Source organism: Pristis pectinata, chromosome 14 (assembly GCF_009764475.1).
Source record: "Pristis pectinata isolate sPriPec2 chromosome 14, sPriPec2.1.pri, whole genome shotgun sequence".
In the NCBI taxonomy this organism is placed as follows: Eukaryota; Metazoa; Chordata; class Chondrichthyes; order Rhinopristiformes; family Pristidae; genus Pristis; species Pristis pectinata.
Window position 1 is genome coordinate 2,236,740 of NC_067418.1, and position 18,435 is coordinate 2,255,174.

The 18,435-nt window shown below is 51.9% G+C and overlaps 1 protein-coding gene across 1 annotated transcript in view; it reads left to right on the forward strand.

Annotated features, from left to right (window-relative positions):
- mical2a (microtubule associated monooxygenase, calponin and LIM domain containing 2a) overlaps positions 1–18,435 on the forward strand; it is a 221,235-nt gene that overhangs the window by 81,554 nt on the left and 121,246 nt on the right. The window contains exons 3-8 of the mRNA XM_052029660.1: positions 2,195–2,402; positions 4,384–4,500; positions 10,695–10,796; positions 11,266–11,421; positions 13,715–13,815; positions 16,985–17,242. Of these exons, the coding sequence (XP_051885620.1) occupies positions 2,195–2,402; positions 4,384–4,500; positions 10,695–10,796; positions 11,266–11,421; positions 13,715–13,815; positions 16,985–17,242 (942 nt within the window). The remainder of the gene's footprint in view (positions 1–2,194; positions 2,403–4,383; positions 4,501–10,694; positions 10,797–11,265; positions 11,422–13,714; positions 13,816–16,984; positions 17,243–18,435) is intronic.

Genomic DNA, 18,435 nt, shown 5'->3' on the forward strand with positions numbered 1-18,435 from the left:
GGGCGGCGAAAGATTTCGGAGTGGTCAGGGTCCACAGTGGGAGCAGGGTGACGGAGGGCTGGCACAGACTCAGTGGGCCAAATGGCTTCTTCCACACTGTGACCAGTTTGTGGTTCTGCCCATTGGTCTGCTGCTGCTGTACCCCGGGAATGAACAGACAGGGGGTGTCCCTGCCCTTCCCCCTTCTCAGCACCCTCCTGGATAGCCTCCTCCACGATCTTCCCCCCCGTCTCTCCACCCCCACCTCTTGCCCCCCATCTCTCCCCCTTCCTCTCTCGCCCCCCCCTCTCTCTACCCCTTCCTCTCCCCTCCCCCACCTTTCTCTCCCATTTCTTGTTCCCTCCCCCCATGCCTCTCTACCCTCCTCTCCACCCCCCCCTCCCCAATATCTTGACCTTGAACACGTTCCGTGACACCTCCTCCAAGTGTTCACCAACCCTCTGAACAAAGAAAGTCCTCCTCATGCGAGAGGGCATGGCTTTAAAGTATTGGGTGGGAAGTTCAAGGGAGATATCGGAGGTTTTTTACCCAGAGAGTGGTTGGGGCATGGAATGCGCTGCCTGTGGCGGTGGTGGAGGCAGGTACATTGGTCAAATTCAAGAGATTGCTAGATAAGCATATGGAATTTAAAATAGAGGAATATGTGGGAGGACGGGGTTAGATAGTCTTAGGCGAGGTTTAAAGGTCAGCACAACATTGTGGGCCAAAGGGCCTCTATTGTGCTGTACTGTTCTATGTTCTATATTTCCATCGGAAATGGGAGAGCCCTCATTCTGAGACCGTGCCGGCTGGTTCCAAACCCCTCCACCAGGGGAGACACCCCCCTTCACTGCCTTGTACATTTTGATAAGAACATCTCTTGTTCTTCTGAACCGTGGCCAGTGAGAGTCGTGGAATTTGGGAGACGGTGAGTGTCGTCACTGTCTGTGTGGTGAAGGGAACTCGGAGAGTGGGCAGGAGATGCGGTACAGGGGTTGAAGATCCTCCTCCGCTGCCTCCTAAATCGTTCACCAAACACACGGCTGCCTGCTCGCGGGTTTTCACCAAGGAACAAAGCCCCAAGTGGCTGAAGGTAGACAAAGTGTGTGTGTGCGTGCGGAATCCCCGAGTCTGTCTGTGTGTTGAGGTGGGAGTGTGTGTGGGCACCAGTGTCTGTTGTGGTGCGTGGAGAGCTGGTGATAACATGAGCTGTTTGGAATCCTGGCTGGTTATGTCATTTTCTGCAAGGTTTAATAAACCACCAAAAAAGGCAGCAGCTCCTCCCTTCCCGAACTGGAGCTGCTCCAACTCCGTGCGGTTCTGATGAATCAACGGCACAGGAATTCCACCAGAGGTTCTCCAGAGCTCCGTAGCATTGGGTCACTGCACGTCCACGTGGTACAGTGAGGAGGGGGATGGGCTTGCAAAGCAAAGTGCCCACCTTAAATTATCATCACTTCTCCCCCTTCTCCCCCCTCTACCTCAGCACCGCCCCTCCCTCAGCGCCACCCCTCCCTCAGCACCACCCCTCCCGCTCCCTCAGCACCACCCCTCCCTCAGCACCGCCCCTCCTGCTCCTTCAGCACCGCCCCTCCCGCGGAGCTCCCTCAGCACCGCCCCTCTCGCTCCCTCAGCAACTTCCCTCCCGCGGAGCTCCCTCAGCGTCGCCCCTCTCGCTCCCTCAGCAACTTCCCTCCCGCGGAGCTCCCTCAGCGTCGCCCCTCCTGCAGTTCACTGAAGATAGGAAACAGACTCCTGTGTTGTGTGTCAAGGTTTGTGCCTCAGTTGGTGTCATTAAAAGGAATGTGATTTGCCAGTCGATGTTGGTGGGAGCTTGCTGTGCACATGTGTATTACCTGCCCTGTTTGCTACAATAACTATATTCACCACAGTTCAACATTGTCTGTAATGTCCTGGGGCAGAGTAAGGTGGTCCATGACCTTGGGCCCTAGTCTGAGTGGGTCTGCATTAACTCCCTCCCCCTCCCTCCCACGCCAGTGCACTTGGTTTCTCTCTCTCTCTTCTCCCTGTTGCATTTTTCCTCTCCCTCACCTGCACTCTCGTTTTCTCACCTCTCCTCGGTCTCTCGCTCGCTCTCTTCTCCCTATCCAGCTACTTCCCTTCAGCCCTGTGACTTTCCTCTCGGTGCACCAACGCCTGACTTCCACCCCCTGTCTCTGACACGTTGTCTCAGTGTGTGTTTCTGCCCTCCCAGTGCCTGATCATCGGGGCCGGTCCGTGTGGACTGCGCACCAGCATCGAGTTGGCCCTGCTGGGCTGTAAGGTGGTGGTGCTGGAGAAGAGGGAGACCTTTGCCCGTAACAACGTCCTGCATCTCTGGCCATCCACCATTCACGATCTCCGTGCCCTGGGAGCCAAGAAGTTTTATGGCAAGTTCTGCGCTGGATCGATAGATCACATCAGTAAGTGTGCTTCGTCTACAGAACCAGGTTTATTATCACTGACAGACTATGTGAAATTTGTTGTTTGCGGCAGCAGTACAGTGCAAAGACATAAAATTACTACAAATTACAAAAATAAATAGGAATAACGAGGCAGTGTTCATGGGTTCATGGACCGTTCAGAAATCTGATAGCGGAGGGGAAGAAGCTGTTCCTGAATCATTGAGTGTGGGTCTTCAGGCTCCTGTACCTCCTCCCCGATGGTAGTAACGAGAAGAGGGCATGTCCCGGGTGGTGAGGGTCCTTAGTGATGGATGCCACCTTCTTGAGGCACCGCCTCTTGACAATGTCCTCGATGGTGGGGAGTAGGAAGCCTGGGTTTACATACAAATCAGTAAGGGTATAGACAGGGTCGTTTTCCCAGGGAAGGGGAATTAAAAACTAGGGGGCATGGGTTTAAGGTGAGGGGGAAAAGATTTAAAAGGGACCTGAGGGGCAACTGTTTCATGCAGAGGGTGGTGGGTATTAGGAATGAGTTGCTCGAGGACGTGGTTGAGGCAGGTACAATATCATTTAAAGGGTACTTGGACAGGTACAGGGATAGGAAAGGTTTAGAGGGATATGGGTCAAACACAGGCAAATAGGACTAGCTCAGGTGCGCACTGGTTGGCATGGATGGGTTGGGCCGAAGGGCCTGTTTCCTTGCTGTATGACTTGGGAATAGGAGTAGGCCATTCAGCCCTTCAGACCTGTGTCACCATTGAATAGTATCATGATGGATCTAACTATAACCTCAGCTCCATCTTCTTGCTGACCCCCAAGTGACTCCCCCCCCCCCCACTTCCTCTACCTCAAGTATTCAGGGATTCTGCTTCCACCCCCATTTGCCAACGAGAATCCGAAGGCCCCGTCCCCCTCTGAGTGAGCCCCACTTCCAATCTGGTTTTCCCTGGAGCAGTGGAGGCTGAAGGGAGACCTGATAGAGGTTTATAAGGCCATGAGAGGCAGAGACAGGGTAGACGGTCAGAATCCTTTTCCCGTCGTAGGGATACCTAAAAAACAAGAGGGCAGAGGTTTGAGGAAGGAGTTTAAAGGGGATCAGAGGGGTTTACTCAGAGAGTGGGTGATATCTGGAGCTCACTGCCAGAGAGGGGGTGGAATTGGACACCGTCACTATGTTGAAGCGGTCAGACACTTAAATAGGCAAGGTATAGAAGGATATGGTCTGACTGTGGGCAAATGGGATTAGTGTAGGTGGGCAGAAGGGTAGGCATGGACGTGTTGGGCCGAAGGGCCTGTGCTGTACGGTTCTATGGAATAAACCCCACACTTCTGCTATTGCTGGGTGACCTGTTATTTTTAAACGGAGACCCCACAGCTTCTAGATTCTCCCTCTCTCGAGGAAACGTCCTCTCTATGTTTCAAATCCTCCAGTGTAGGAGGTGATTCAGCCCATCCAGACCTGCCGGCCCTTTGAAAGTGACTTCCAATTCATCCCACGTTACAGCCTTTCGTACCCCTGTGGATGGTCGGTCTTTCTCCCCCAGGGTAGCGGGGTCTAAAACTGCAGGGCACAGTTTTAAGGTGAGAGGGGAAAGGTTTAAAGGGGACCTGAGGCACAACTTTTTCACGCAGAGGGTGGTGGGGATGTGGAACGAGCTGCCAGAGGAAGTGGGTGAGGTGGGTACAATTACAGTGTTTAAAAGACACTCGGACAGGTCTATGGACAGGAAAGGTTCAGAGGGATATGGGCCAAATGCAGGGAAATGGGACTTGCTTAGATGGGAATCTTGGTCAGCATGGACCAGTGGGGCCGAAGGGCCTGTTTCTGTGCTGTATGACTCTAGGACTCTGTGAACTGTGAAGAATGCTCTGGCCATAAGCTGCATGCTTATAGCCATTTTCCAGTTGGTGTTAATGTGTGGTTGGGTGGGCAGTGATGGGCCAGGCCAGGTGTGGGGGACCATTTGCTGACGGGACGTGCTCCTTTTTCTGTTGACAGGTATCCGGCAGCTGCAGCTGATCCTGGTTAAGGTGGCCTTGTTGTTGGGGGTGGAGATCCACGTCAATGTGGAGTTTGTGCGGTTACTGGAGCCTCCCGAAGACCAGGAGACACAAGGTTAGTTGGCAGCATTTCTCTCCCCTGCTGAGCCCCTCCGCCCTGATCCTCATGCCCCCTCCCTTGGTGTCTCCTCCCCCGAGTCCTTGTATAGCAAACACTTCAGACCTGGTTTTGCTTACCCAGTCATTCAACTACAGAAGGCAGCGCCCCCTTCCTCCCCACTCTTTGTACACAGGCAAGGGGCAATCAGATAGCACAGGTGGACTCCAGGAGATCAGTGACCATTCTGTGGGGAGTGGTCACTAATCTTCTTCACCCAGTCCTGATGCAGGGTTTCAACCCAAAACGTCGACAGCTCCTTTCCCTCCACAGACGCTGCCTGACCCGCTGAGTTCCTCCAGCAGACTGTGTGTTGCTCCAGATTCCAGCATCTGCAGTCTCCTGTGTTTCCAACTCTCTGTAGACACTGGGGATGAAAGTTTACTGTCACAGCCATGGAGAATTAAGAATATATGGAAGCCAGGCCATTCTGCCTCTGGGGCCTGCTCTGCTATTGTAAGGCCATTCAGCCCATTGAGTGTGCACTGTCTCTTTGAGAGTGTCCACAGGTCAGCCCCACTCTCCCGCACTTCTCTCGGTGCCTTTGGAAGCTGCTCGTGGACCTGCTTCCACTGACTTTACACACACATCGAAGCAGATTGGCGGTGTGATAAACTCCCCTCACCGCCTCGCCCCCACCTCGCCCCCGCCTCGCTCCCTCCAACAGCTTCTCTATCCCACATCAAGGTCTTCAAGCTTCTGTATTCCAGCAGCTGCCATTTGCACAGGAGAACAGTTTCTGGAGTTAGGAAATAGCATCAACAGCTAGAAGCAGGAGTTGGCCATCAACACCCTGTACCTGCCCTGGCTCAATAAGATCGTGGCTGATCTTGTACCTTTTAATTCAGATAAGTGAGAGGTGTTGCATTTTGGGAAGTCAAACCAGGGCAGCATGGTAGGTCGCTGGGGAGTGTTGTAGAACAGAGAGGCCTAGGGGTACAGGTACGTGTCTCCCTGAAAGTGGCGTCACAGGCAGACAGGGTGGTGAAGAAGGCATTTGGCACGCTGGCCTTCATCAGTCAGGACACTGAGTATACAAGTTGGGATGTTATGTTGCAGTTGTACAAGGTGTTGGTGAGGCCGCACCTGGAGTACAGTGTACAGGTTTGGTCACCCTGTTATTGGGAGAGGTCATTAAGCTGGACAGAGTGCAGGGAAGATTTACGAGGATGTTGCCAGGACTCAAGGGCCTGAGTTATAGGGAGAGGTGGGCAGGCTGGGACTTTATTCCTTGGAGCATATGAGACTGAAGGGTGACCTTATAGAGGTGTATAAAAGCACGAGGGACATAAGATAGGGTGAATGCACACAGTACTTTTCCTAGGGTTGGGGAATCAAGAACTAGAGGGAAGAGGTTTAAGGTGCGAGGGGAAAGATTTAAAATTGACCTGAGGGATAACTTCATCACACAGAGGGTGGAGGGTTTATGGAACGAGCTGCCAGGTACAATAACAACATTTAAAAGGTACTTAGACAGGTACATGGATGGGAAAGGTTCAGAGGGATATGGGCCAAATGCAGGCAGATGGAACGAATTTAGATGGGCAACTTGGTTGCTATGGACCAGTTGGGCCGAAGGGCCTGATTCTGTGCTGTACAACTCTCTGACTCTATGCACTGGTGCCCCTGGCACTAGTGCTCTACACTGGCGTTCCATTGCAGCAATGTCTCACTGCATCACTGCACCTCATTGCATTTGCAGTCTGCTGCAACAGTGCCTACCACGTCTATGTAGCTGTCAAACTCAAAGTGTTGGTTTGTGCCCAACGATAGACCACTCTGTGGACTCTGTGCAGAATGCTTACTCCTGATCTTTCTGCTGTGATGGACGGAGCAAGATGAGGCCATTCAGCGCCTCTGACCACCACACTCCCTCCACCCTGCCCCCCCCCACCCCCCCACCCCCGAAGGGCTCGGCTGTAACCCAGAGATGGAACCGCCGTGCCCCTGACGATCCCTTGTGCTCTGCTGATTCTGCTGGTCCTGGGAGGGTCCAGAGCAGGTTCACAAGAATGATCCCAGGAATGAAAGGGTTAATGCATGAGGAGTGTTTGATGTCACTGGGCCTGTGCCTGTACTCACTGGAGTTTAGAAGGATGAGGGGGATCTCATTGAAACCTACCGAATATTGAAAGGCCTGGATAGAGTGGACGTGGAAAGGATATTTCCATCAGTGGGAGAGTCCAGGATCTGAGGGCACAGCCTCAGAATAGAGGGACATCCCTTTAGAACTGAGATGAGGAGGAATTTCTTCAGCCAGAGGGTGGTGAATCTGTGGAATTTTTTGCCACCGAGGGCTGTGGAGGCCAAGTCATTGGGTGTATTTAAGACAGAGATTGATAGGCTCTTGATTGGTGAGGGGTCACAGGGAGAAGGTGGGAGGATGGGGTTGAAAAACAAGAAAAAAGCCATGATTGAATGGCAGAGCAGAGCTGATGGTCCGAATGGCCTAATTCTGCTCTTCTAACTCATGGTCTTTTAACCACCAGGTTCCTCTCGTCCATCCAGTGCTGATGGGACGGGAGGTTTGTTACTGGATGGAACCAGCGTCTGTCCTGGGCTGTCTCGCCTTGTCTCGCCCGCCAGGCGCTGGCTGCCTTGTTTTATAAACTGTGACGCAGGGCAGGGTATCTGTTACATCTCCTGCACTCCGAGAGACATTTAAAACCCTCCATTTGTTCCAGTGAACAAGATGTACAACTGATAAAATGTAAATTAACCTAACCCCTGAGCTCCTAAATCGAGCTACTCAAAATACCTGGATCAGTCCACTGAGATTCCTCGTGCTCTTTCCGTTAATCCATCACCGATGTCCCCTCTCATCCCTGCAGTGGCCCCAGTCCACTGACCATGCGCCTGGGGCTGGTTTGATGTAAAGTTGGGGTGAGGAGGGGCAAGGTTGTCCCGTTAGCTCTCTCTGGAGTTGGGCATGATTCCTTGCGGACTCACCGGAACACAATGGGAGCGGGGGGAGGCCATTGGGCCCCTTGTATCTGCTCGTCACTCAGTAAGGTCCTGACTCATCCTCTGCCTCAGTTCCACTTTCCTGCACTGACCCCATCGACAAAGATATAGAACGTCAAACAGTACAGCACAGGAAGAGGCCCTTCAGCCCACCGTGTCTGTACCAGCCCTGCTGCCAATCTAATCCTGTCTGCCTGCACATTTGACCCATTTCCCTCAACTTCCAGCCTATTCATGTGCCTTAGATGCCTCTGACACACCACTATCATATCTGCCTCCACCGCCTCCCCGGCAGTGCGTTCCAGACATCCACCCCTCTCTGTGTAAGATAAAAAATCTACCCTGCACATCTCCTCTAAACTATCCCCCTCTCACTTCAACCCACGCCCTCTAGTATTTGATGTTTCCACCCTGGGAAAAAGACTCCAACTGTATCTATGCCTCCCATAATCTTATAAACCTCTATCAGGTCTCCCCTCATCCTCCGCCGCTCCAGAGAAAACAACCCAAGTTTGTCCAACCTCTCCTTATAGCCCATGCCCTCTGATCCAGGCAGCATCCTGGTGAACCTCTTCTGCACCCTCTCCAAAGCCTCCCCATCCATCCTGTAATGGGGCGACCAGAACTGCACACAATACTCTAAATGTGGCCCAACCGAAGTCCCTGTACAGCCACAACTTGACTTGGATTCCCTTAATTTATCAATCTCTGCCTTGAACACACTGTATATGATCCGCCACACTCTCCAGGATAGAGAACTCCACAGGTTCCCCACCTTCTAGGTGCTGAGATCTCTTCTCATCCCAGTGCTGATTGGCTGACCCTTGAGATTTATGACTGTGACTCCTGGGTGCAGACCCCTCCCCAGCCAACGGAAACATCACCCCCCACATCCACCCAACTCTTAGTAAACAGAGCTCTTTGTCCGACCTTCTTCTCTGGATTGGGGTGAAGGCCATCCTACCCTCGCAACGTGCAGTCTCAGAACATCCAAAAGCTTCACCCAGTGGCTTTTATCACAGGCCCTTCAGCCCAACGCGTCCATGCTGGCCAAGATGTCTACTCAAGCTAGTTCCATTTGCCTGCATTTGGCCCATATCCCTCTAAGCCTTTCCTATCTGTGTAACTGTCCGAGTGTCTTTTAAACATTGTGATTGTAGCCGCCTCAGCCACTTCCTCTGGCAGCTCGTTCCACACACCCACCACCCTCTGTATGGAAACTTGCCCCTCAAGTCCCCTTTAAATCTCTCCCCTCTCACCTTAAACCTGTGCCCCTTAGTTCTTGATTCCCCAACCCCGGGAAAAACTGAGTGCATTCACCTTGTCTATGCCCCTCATATGATTTTATACACCTCTATAAGATCACCCCTCAGTCTCCTACGCTCCAAGGAATAAAGTCCCAGCCTGCCCAACCTCTCTCTATAACCCAGTCCCTCTCATCCTGGCAGCATCCTTTGTAAATCTTTTCTGCACTCCTTTCAGCTTAATAACGTCTTTCCTGTAGCAGGACGGCCAAAACCTAAATACCTGAGCATTTATTGTCCATCCCAAGCTGTCCCCTGAACAGGTGGGGGTGAGCTGCCTTGTTGAACCACTGCAGTCCTTCTGGTGAAGGTGCCGCCATGGTGCTCGTGGAGAGGGGGTTCCAGGGTGTAGACCCAGTGACAGTGAAGGAAGGGCAATACATTTCCCAGTCAGGGTGGTGGGTGACCAGTGCAGGGGTTGTGTTCCCCTCTGTCTGCCACCCTAACCCTTCCTGCTGGCAGGGTCACCATTCTGAGTGGTGCTGTGCCCTGGGTGAGCTTCGAGTTGGTCTTCTGTCGGCTATTTTAGGTTGAAAAGTTTTTGGGAGATTGCGTGGGTGCAGTGCTCCTGGGGCGCAGGGATGGGCAGAGGGTCCACGGGTCACTGGAGGGGTCCTGATTATAAAACTCTTGCAAGGTAATAATAGAATCACAACCTGAAAAGTATTTCAGGAATTCCTGGTATGCAGGACACAGCTGGTCCAAAGCCTCTCGAAGATCAGGGCCTTGCGTCCAGTTCGCTGCTGTTTCCAAAACAATCTTCACGGGTGTGTGCACAGGGAGAGAGTGTGAGAGTGTGCGCGTGCAGGGAGAGAGACTGTGTGTGTGCACGCGCAGGGAGAGGGAGTGTATGTGTGCGTGCAGGGAGAGAGTATGCACGTGTGCAGGGAGGGAGTGTATGTGTAAGAGAATGTATGTAGGGAGGGTTTCTGTATGCAGTGTGTGTGGAGAGTGTGGAGGGTGTGTGTGTGTTAAAAACGCCACATTCTAAATCCAGCCCGTGATCTATATTTGGCCACTGATCTCCGGTGAGCAGCCCTGAAGGGTTCTGGGGAATGTGATCGTGTGTGTGCGGTTCCATCCTTGGTCTGTCCACACAGTCACTGCTTTGGGAAGAGCTGTTGCCTCTTTTGTGAGTCGATTCTAAACCACTTGTTCCATCACCATGACTGTCACTAAAGCTGCCACCTCCATCCCTGTGCCACAGGTGGGCACAGAACTCGGGTCAATGACCTTTCATCAGACCTGGGGAGAGGTTCCATTGAAGGGTCACCGACCTCAAGCATTCACCCCGACCCTCTCTCCACAGACGCTGCCTAACCTGCTGAGTGTTTCCAATGGTTTCTGTTGCATTCTGTACAACTTCACCAGAGTCATAGAGTCATACAGCACAGAAACAGGCCCTTCGGCCCAACTGGTCCATGCTGACCAATTTGCCTGTCTAAGCTAGTCCCATATGCCACGTTTGGCCCTTATCCCTCTCAACCCTTCCTATCCATAAACCTGTCCAAATATCTTATAAACATTTGTAATTGTACCCGCCTCTGCCACTTCCTCTGGCAGCTCGTTCCACACACCCACCTCCCTCTGTGTGAAAAACTTACCCCTCAGGTCCCCTTTAAATCTCTCCCCTCTTGCCTTAAACCTGTGCCCTCTAGTTTTAGACTCCCCTACCCTGGGGAAAAAGATTCCCCCCCCAACCTTATCTATGCCCCTCATGACTTTATAAACCTCTATATGGTCACCCCTCAGCCTCCTACGCCCCAGGGAAAAGGGTTGGTGGGGATGCAGGGTTTATGTCTGAATATTTATGGGATATTAAAGTGTTTTTGAATGTAACCATTTGGTGTGTGTTCCTCACGGTGGCCCCTGTCCTGTGTTCAGACGTAGGCTGGCGAGCTGAGGTTCATCCCAAGGACCACCCCGTCTCCGGGTTTGACTTTGACGTGATCATCGGCGCAGATGGTCGGAAGAGCAGTTTGCAAGGTGAGAAATGCCCATCAAAGTCCCCTCCTCCCTGTCTCCATCCCTCCCTCTGGCTCACCCTCTTGCCCCCCCCACCCGTCCAACTCCCTCTCCGCCGTCCTGCCCCTCCCAATCTCAGCCCCAGCCCCTCTGACCTTCCCATTTCTATCCCTTTTCCCCTCCCATCCCTGTGGAGCTCCGCATTTGCCCTTGGGTGTTTCTGCGGGCTGGGCGAGGGAGACGGGAGAGGTTCACCCCGTCCCACCCCACCACCCTCCCCAGGGGTCTGCCCCTGCTGGGCAAGATGGAAAGTAAACCGGAGCCACTCTGAGCTTGGTGGTGTGGCTGGTGGAACAGCGGGAGCTGGATGCTCGAGGGGTCTCTGAGCAAGTCCAGAGCGATGGTGTGGGAAGGTGCCGTACATGGCAGGGAGGAGGTCTTCGCCGGTGGGTGGTGCAGAGGTTGCCCTGACAGGACATTCCCCCTTCAGGTTTCAGGAGGAAGGAGTTCCGGGGGAAACTGGCCATCGCTATCACGGCCAACTTCATCAACCGCAACACCACAGCCGAGGCCAAGGTGGAGGAGATCAGCGGCGTCGCCTTCATCTTCAACCAGAAGTTCTTCCAGGACCTGAAGGAGGAAACAGGTGGGGTTGGCCTGGACAACACGTTGGGTGGTGGGTGCCATGGGGCCAGGTCTCGGGCTGCCCGTGCGACGGTCCTGAGGGGTAGACAACCAGGAGTTCCCCCTTTCCCAACCATTCCCAACCATCCCCCCAATTGCCGAGATGCTGCAAAATTCATCTCTCAGCCCAGCTAAAGAATGAAGGGGTTCTGCCTCCACACACACCGCCACAGCCAGGGGTGTGGAAGTTCATCCCTGATTGCCCCACAGCTGAGGAGGGAGTTAGGTCTGAACCACATGGGTTGGACAGGAGTCACCAGATCGGTTGAGGACAGCAGGTTTCCTCTCCTGAAGGATGTTAAGATAAGATAAGACATCTTTATTAGACACATGTACATTGAGGCACACAGTGAAATGCATCTTTTGCGTAGAGTGTTCTGGGGACAGCCCGTAAGTGTCGCCACGCTTCCGGCACCAACATAGCACGCCCACAACTTCCTAACCTGCGCGTCTTTGGAATGTGGGAGGAAACCTGAGCACCCGGAGGAAACCCACGCAGACAAGGGGAGAACATACAAACTCCTCACATACGGCGGCGAGAATTGAACCCGGGTCACTGGCGCTGTAATAGCGTTACGCTAACTGCTACACTACCGTGCCTGCCCACTACTGTGCCTGATGAATTTTACAACAATCTGGGAGTTTCAAGGTCACTGTCACCACTGCTTCCTTTGTATTTCAGGTTGATTTAGTTACTTGACTTTCATTCCCAGCTGCAGTGATGGGCTTGGACCCTCCAGGTCAAGGCACCAGGTCTGTGGATACCTGCAGACACCGGAGAGTTCAGATGCTGGAAGCTGGAGCAACACACAATCTGCTGGAGGAACTTGGTCCTGATGCAGGGTTTCGACCCAAAGCATCAACAGTTCCTCTCCCCCAACAGGTGCTGCTCGACCCGCTGAGTTCCTCCAGCAGATTGGGTGTTGCACTAGATATCCAGCCCAATAAATTGGTTTATTATTGTCACATGTACCGAGGTAGTGAAAAACTTGTTTTGCATGCTGTCCGTACAGATCAATTCATTACACAGTGCACTGAGGCAGTGCAAGGGAAAACAATAACAATGCAGAATAAAGTGTTACAGAGAAAGTGTCGTGCAGGCAGGCAATAAGGTGCAAGGTCATAACAACACACACACACAAAATGCTGGAGGAACTCAGCAGGTCAGGCAGTAGCTATGGAGAGACGCTGATGAAGGGTCTCAACCCGAAACATTGACTGTTCGTTTCCCTCCATAGATGCTGCCTGACCTGCTGAGTTCCTCCAGCATTTTGTGTGTGTTGGTCCAGATTCCAGAATCTGCAAAATGTCTTGTGTCAAGGTCATAACGAGGTAGATTGTGAGGTCAAGAGTCCATCTTATCGTACTAGGGAACTGTTCAATAGTCTTATAACAGTGTTGATAGAAGCTGTCCCTGAGCCTGGTGGTACGTGCTTTCAGGATTTTGTGTCTTCTTCCCAATGGGAGGCAGGAGAAGAGAGAATGTCCAGAGTGGGTGGCAGGGGGATTATGCTGGCTGCTTTACTGAGGCAGCGAGAAGTATGACAGAGTCCATGGAGGGGAGGCTGGTTTCCGTGACACGCTGAGCTGTGTTCACAACTCTCTGTAGTTTCTTGCAGTCCTGGGCAGAGCAGTTACCGTACCAAGCCGTGATACATCACGTGTTCTACCACTGATCCCCATACCGGGGAGGGAATGACAGTGGCAGCTGTTCCCTTCACCTCAACTGCTCTGTCCCACCCTCGTCACCAAGCTCCTCACCGTCAGCTAACCTCTGTTTGCCCACCCTGACTGGCCCAGGACCGTGTGAGCCAGGCAGTATCTGTAGGGCAAGAGTTTGGCTCGCGTAGAGCTTTCCCTTCCAGGTGCTGACTGACCTGTAGCCCTCACCCTCTGGCGGTACTGGACAACGCAAAACCCCTGCCTCTGGAGTGGTCTTCTGCCTTAACCCCACAGTAACAGAGTCACTGAGCAAGCCCCAGTGATGAGCCTCCAACAGACCCCAACATAAGGTGAGGACACCCCCATGGTGCTGGGAACCAGAGATCCTGTTCCTCCCCACAACAAGATCTGATTGGTGGTGGAAATCTGGGACTGCCTGATAGTGGCAGAGCTACTGGCCAATGGGAAACTGGGGCTGAGGTGCACATGGGCCACGCTTTTGTTAATGGGCTGAATGTCCTCCTGACCCAATGAGAAGAGTTTTGGTGTTGAATGTTGGATGTTCCATGTTGGATTCTGTGCTCCGGTTTCAGGGATCGACCTGGAGAACATTGTTTACTATAAAGACAACACCCATTACTTTGTGATGACAGCAAAGAAGCAGAGCCTGCTGGACAAAGGGGTAATCGTCAATGTGAGTGGAGACGTCCTGCGGTAGGTGGGGTGGTGGAGGGGGTTGGGAAGAGCAAATGGAGATCATATCCAGTGAGGTCAAAGGTTTCCCAGACTCCGACTTACTCGGCAGCAAGACTGCGCCACAGCGCAGTCCCTGCACCAACGCACCACTGCAGCACCCTTGGCTGGGCCATGGGTCAAACCTTGCTGGACGCATCATCCAACTGTGGGGAGCCTGGCCTCAGCCTCAGTCCTCCACTCAATTGTTCTCCCCTCCCCCTCACTCTTCTAGTTTACTTGTTTCTGGGGCCTTGGCCTGCTGGAAAGGACAGCAGGAGCTGCCCCTGAACTGCAGGACTTGCTGGGACATTTCAGGGGGCATCTAGGTGTCAATGACACTGGTGGGTCTGGAACCGCGTGCAATCCAGGGGTGAGGAGAGCTGACTTCCTCCTCTGAAGGAGGTTGGTGGATGGAATGGGTTTTTGTGACAATAGCAGTCACGGTTACTAAGACCAGTGCCCATGCCAGAGTTATTTAGTTTCTTTAAACTTTTTTTTATTGTGGACAGTGTGCTAGTGTCAGCCTGGTCATTACAGGTCAGCATGGAAACAGCCCCTTTTCCATCTCATTCCACACACCCACCAGCCGTTGTGTGAAAATCTTGCCCCTCAGATCCACTTTAAATCTTTCACCTTAAACCCATGCCCTCCAGTCTTAGAGTCCCCTTGGAAAAAGATAAGATATGATATCTTAATTCGTCACATGTACATTGAAACACACAGCGAAATGCATAGAGTGTTCTGGGGGCAGCCCGCAAATGTCGCCACGCTTCTGGTGCCAACATAGCACGCCCACAACTTCCTAACCTGTATGTCTTTGGAATGTGGTAGGAGACCGGAGCGCCCGGAGGAAACCCACGCAGACACGTACAAGGTCCTTACAGACAGTGGCTAGAATTGAACCCGGGTCGCAGGCGCTGTAAAGCATTACGCTAACTGCTACACTAGGCTGTGACTATCTAACCTTCATGATTTTATAAACCTCTCTGTCAGGTCACCCTTCAACCTCCTACCCTCCAGGGGAAAAAATCTCAGCCTATCCAGTCTCTCCTTATAACTCCTGACAACATCCTAGTGAATCCGTTCTTCACCTCTCTAGTTTAATCACCTTCCTCCAATAGTGTGGTGACCAGAAACTGCAGACAATAATCCAGTTGTGGCCTGACGTCCCAACTCTTGTACTCAATGTCACTGCCGGTGAAGGCAAGCATGCCATACGCCACCTTCTCCACCCTGGAGTTATTGTTAAGGCCCAGTCATTATTAAGCCCAATGTTCCCTTTTAAATTCCAGATGATTACCTGAAATTAAATCCCACTCTGGCCACAGTGGGATTTAAACTCTGGTCTTTGGGGTGTTAGTCCAGCATTATGTGGGTAGTAAACACCACAGTGTGCACCAGGTGCTGTGCTGGGATCTGAATCTGTTTAGAGTCATACAGCACAGAAACAGGCCCTTCAGCCCAACTCGTCCATGCCGACCAAGATGCCCATCTAAGCCAGTCCCAGCTGCCTGCATTTGGCCCACATCCCACTAAACCTTTCCTATCCATGTGTTTCCATGTCAATTGTCCTGATCTCTGGCTACTCATCTAGAAGCAGAACCACTCTCCCTCCATACCCTTGATTTCCCCCTCCGCTCCCTCCCACACCCAACAGAAGTCTGTCTCAAAGGTTTTTGGCCATTGTGTGCAGGGGTTCCCGCACTCTGGCCCTTGGGATCTTAGCACACAGGACAGCGCAGCACAGGACCAGGGCCTTCGGGCCACCATATTGTGCTGAACTAATTAAACTAGTAATTAGAACCATAGAACCATAGAACAATACGGCTTTCGGCCCACAATGTTGTGCCGCCCTTCAGACCACACCTATGACTATCTAACCCCTTCCTCCCACATATCCCTCCATATGCTTATCTAACAATCTCTTGAACTTGTCCAATGTATCAGCCTCCACCACCACCCCAGGCAGCACATTCCATGCCCCAACCACTCTCTGGGTGAAAAACCTCCCTCTGACATCACCCTTGAACTTCCCACCCATTACCTTAAAGCCATGCCCTCTTGTATTGAGCATTGGTGCCCTGGGAAAGAGGCGCTGGCTGTCCACTCTATCTATTCCTCTCAATATTTTGTACACCTCTATTATGTCTCCTCTCATCCTCCTTCTCTCCAAAGAGTAAAGCCCCAGCTCCTTTAATCTCTCCCCATAATCCATACTCTCCAATCCAGGCAGCATCCTGGTAAATCTCCTCTGCACCCTTTCCAAAGCCTCCACATCCTTCCTATAATGAGGCCACCAGAACTGGACATGGTACTTTAAGTGTGGTCTAACCAGAGTTTTGTAGAGCTGCATCATTACTTCGCGGCTCTTAAATCGATCCCACGACTTATGAAGCTAACATCCCATAAGCTTTCTTAACTACCCTATCCACCTGTGAGGCATAACTAATTAACTAATTAATTAAATGCATAACTAAACTAATCCCTTCTGCCTACAAAACGTCCATATCCCTCCCATCTCTGCACATCCACGTGCCTGTCTAAGAGCTTCTTCAACACCTCTATTGTATCTGCCTCCACCCCCACCCCTGGCAGCATATTCCAGGCACCCACCGCTCTCTGTGTATTTAAAAAATCTTGCCTTTCACATCTCCTTTGAACTTTCCCCACTCACCTTAAATCCATGCCCTCTAGTATTAGACATTTCGATCCTGGGGTAAAGATACCAGCTGTCTACCCTATCTCTGCCTCTTATAATCTTATAAACCTCTATCAGGTCTCCCCTCAGCCTCCACCGCTCCAGAGAAAACAACCCAAGTTTGCCCAACCTCTCCTCACAGCACATGCCCTCTAATCCAGGCAACATCCTGGTAAACCTCTTCTGCACCCTCTCCAAAGCCTCCACATCCTTCCTGTAATGGGGCGACCAGAACTGAATGCAGTACTCCAGATGGGGCCTAACCAGAGTTTTGTAGAGCTGTAGCATAACTCTCCGACTCATGAATGTTTCCTTTGCGCAAGTTGCCTGCTGTTTATTACCCCACTGGCTACCCAGAGGTGCCCCGGGCTGTGATTGACGTGTGGGGATTTTCCACTCCCTGACTCCTGTGTGCGTGCTGTTCCTGCAGGACTACGTTGACACAGAAATGCTTCTGTGCACCGAGAACGTGAACCAGGAGGCCCTCTTGTCCTACGCCAGAGAAGCAGCCGATTTTGCCACGAAATACCAGCTTCCGGCCCTGGACTTTGCAATGAATCACAACGACCAGCCTGATGTGGCCATGTTCGACTTCACCTGCATGTATGCCTCGGAGAACGCCTCACTGGTCCGTGAGCGGTGGGGCCATCAGCTGCTGGTGGCTCTGGTCGGTGACAGTCTGTTAGAGGCAAGAGTCTTCCCTTTATTCCTACCAGGAGGGCATTATTCCTTTCACCTGAGGGGAGGAGGTGGCAGAGGGGGTGGTTAATGAATGCGGCAGGGGTGGGGCACTGGGATGTAGCATTGTAAAGTCGAAGAGTTATACAGCACGGAAACAGGCCCTTCGGCCCAACTGGTCCATGCCAACCAAGGTGCCCCATTCAAGCTAGTCCCTTTTTGTCAGCACTTGGCCCACAACCTTCTAAACCTTTCCAATCCATGTACCTGCCCAACTGTCTTTTAAATGTTGTTATTGTACCTGCCTCAACTGCTTCCTCTGGCAGCTCGTTCAACATAGATACCACCCTTTGTATATAAAAAAATCTGTCCCTCAATTTCTCATTAAATCTTTTCCCTCTCACCTTAAATCTATACCTTCTAATACTTGATTCCCCACCCTGGGAAACAGTCAGTGTGCATTCACCCTATCGATGCCCCTCATGATTTTATACACCTCGACAAGATTACCTCTCATTCTTCAACACTCCAAGGAATAAAGTCCCAGCCTGTCCAAACTCTCCCTATAACTCAGTCCCTCAGGACCTGGCAAAATCCTTATTTTCCATCCCAACTGCACTCTTTCCAGTTGAATAACGTCTTTCCTAAAGCAGGGTTGTCAAAGCTAAACACAATACTCCAGGAGAAAGGTGCACAAGGATTGGGAGAGAGAGCGTTTGAGAACAGCAAAGGGCTTGAGATGAAACACTGTAGGTTCTGGAAATCATTTCAGATTCAACAAACAGTGTGCTGGATGAACTCAGCAGGTCGGGCAGCATCTGTGTGGGTGGGAAAGGAATCGTCGATGTTTCAGGTCAGAACCCTGCATCAGGTTGTGTATTGTTCCAGATTTTAGCTTCTGCAGTTTATTGTGTCCCCAATTACTTCAGATTACCGTTTAATTCACTGCCACCTCCCTTCCAGGAATTCCTACTTTGGAAGAACTCTGCTCCTCCCTCCAATGGGATTTCCATCTGTTCCTTGGGTTCTTTAACCTGAAACATTGCTCCCATTTCTCTCTACAGTTGTTGCCTGCCCTGCTGGATGCCTGCCAGTATATTCTGTTTTCAAAGTTTTAGATGGGACTGGATTCTGATAGGGAAAGGGAAGCTCTGAGCTATGTTTACCATGTGTGTATGTAAACTCACAGCGTGTGATAAAGTC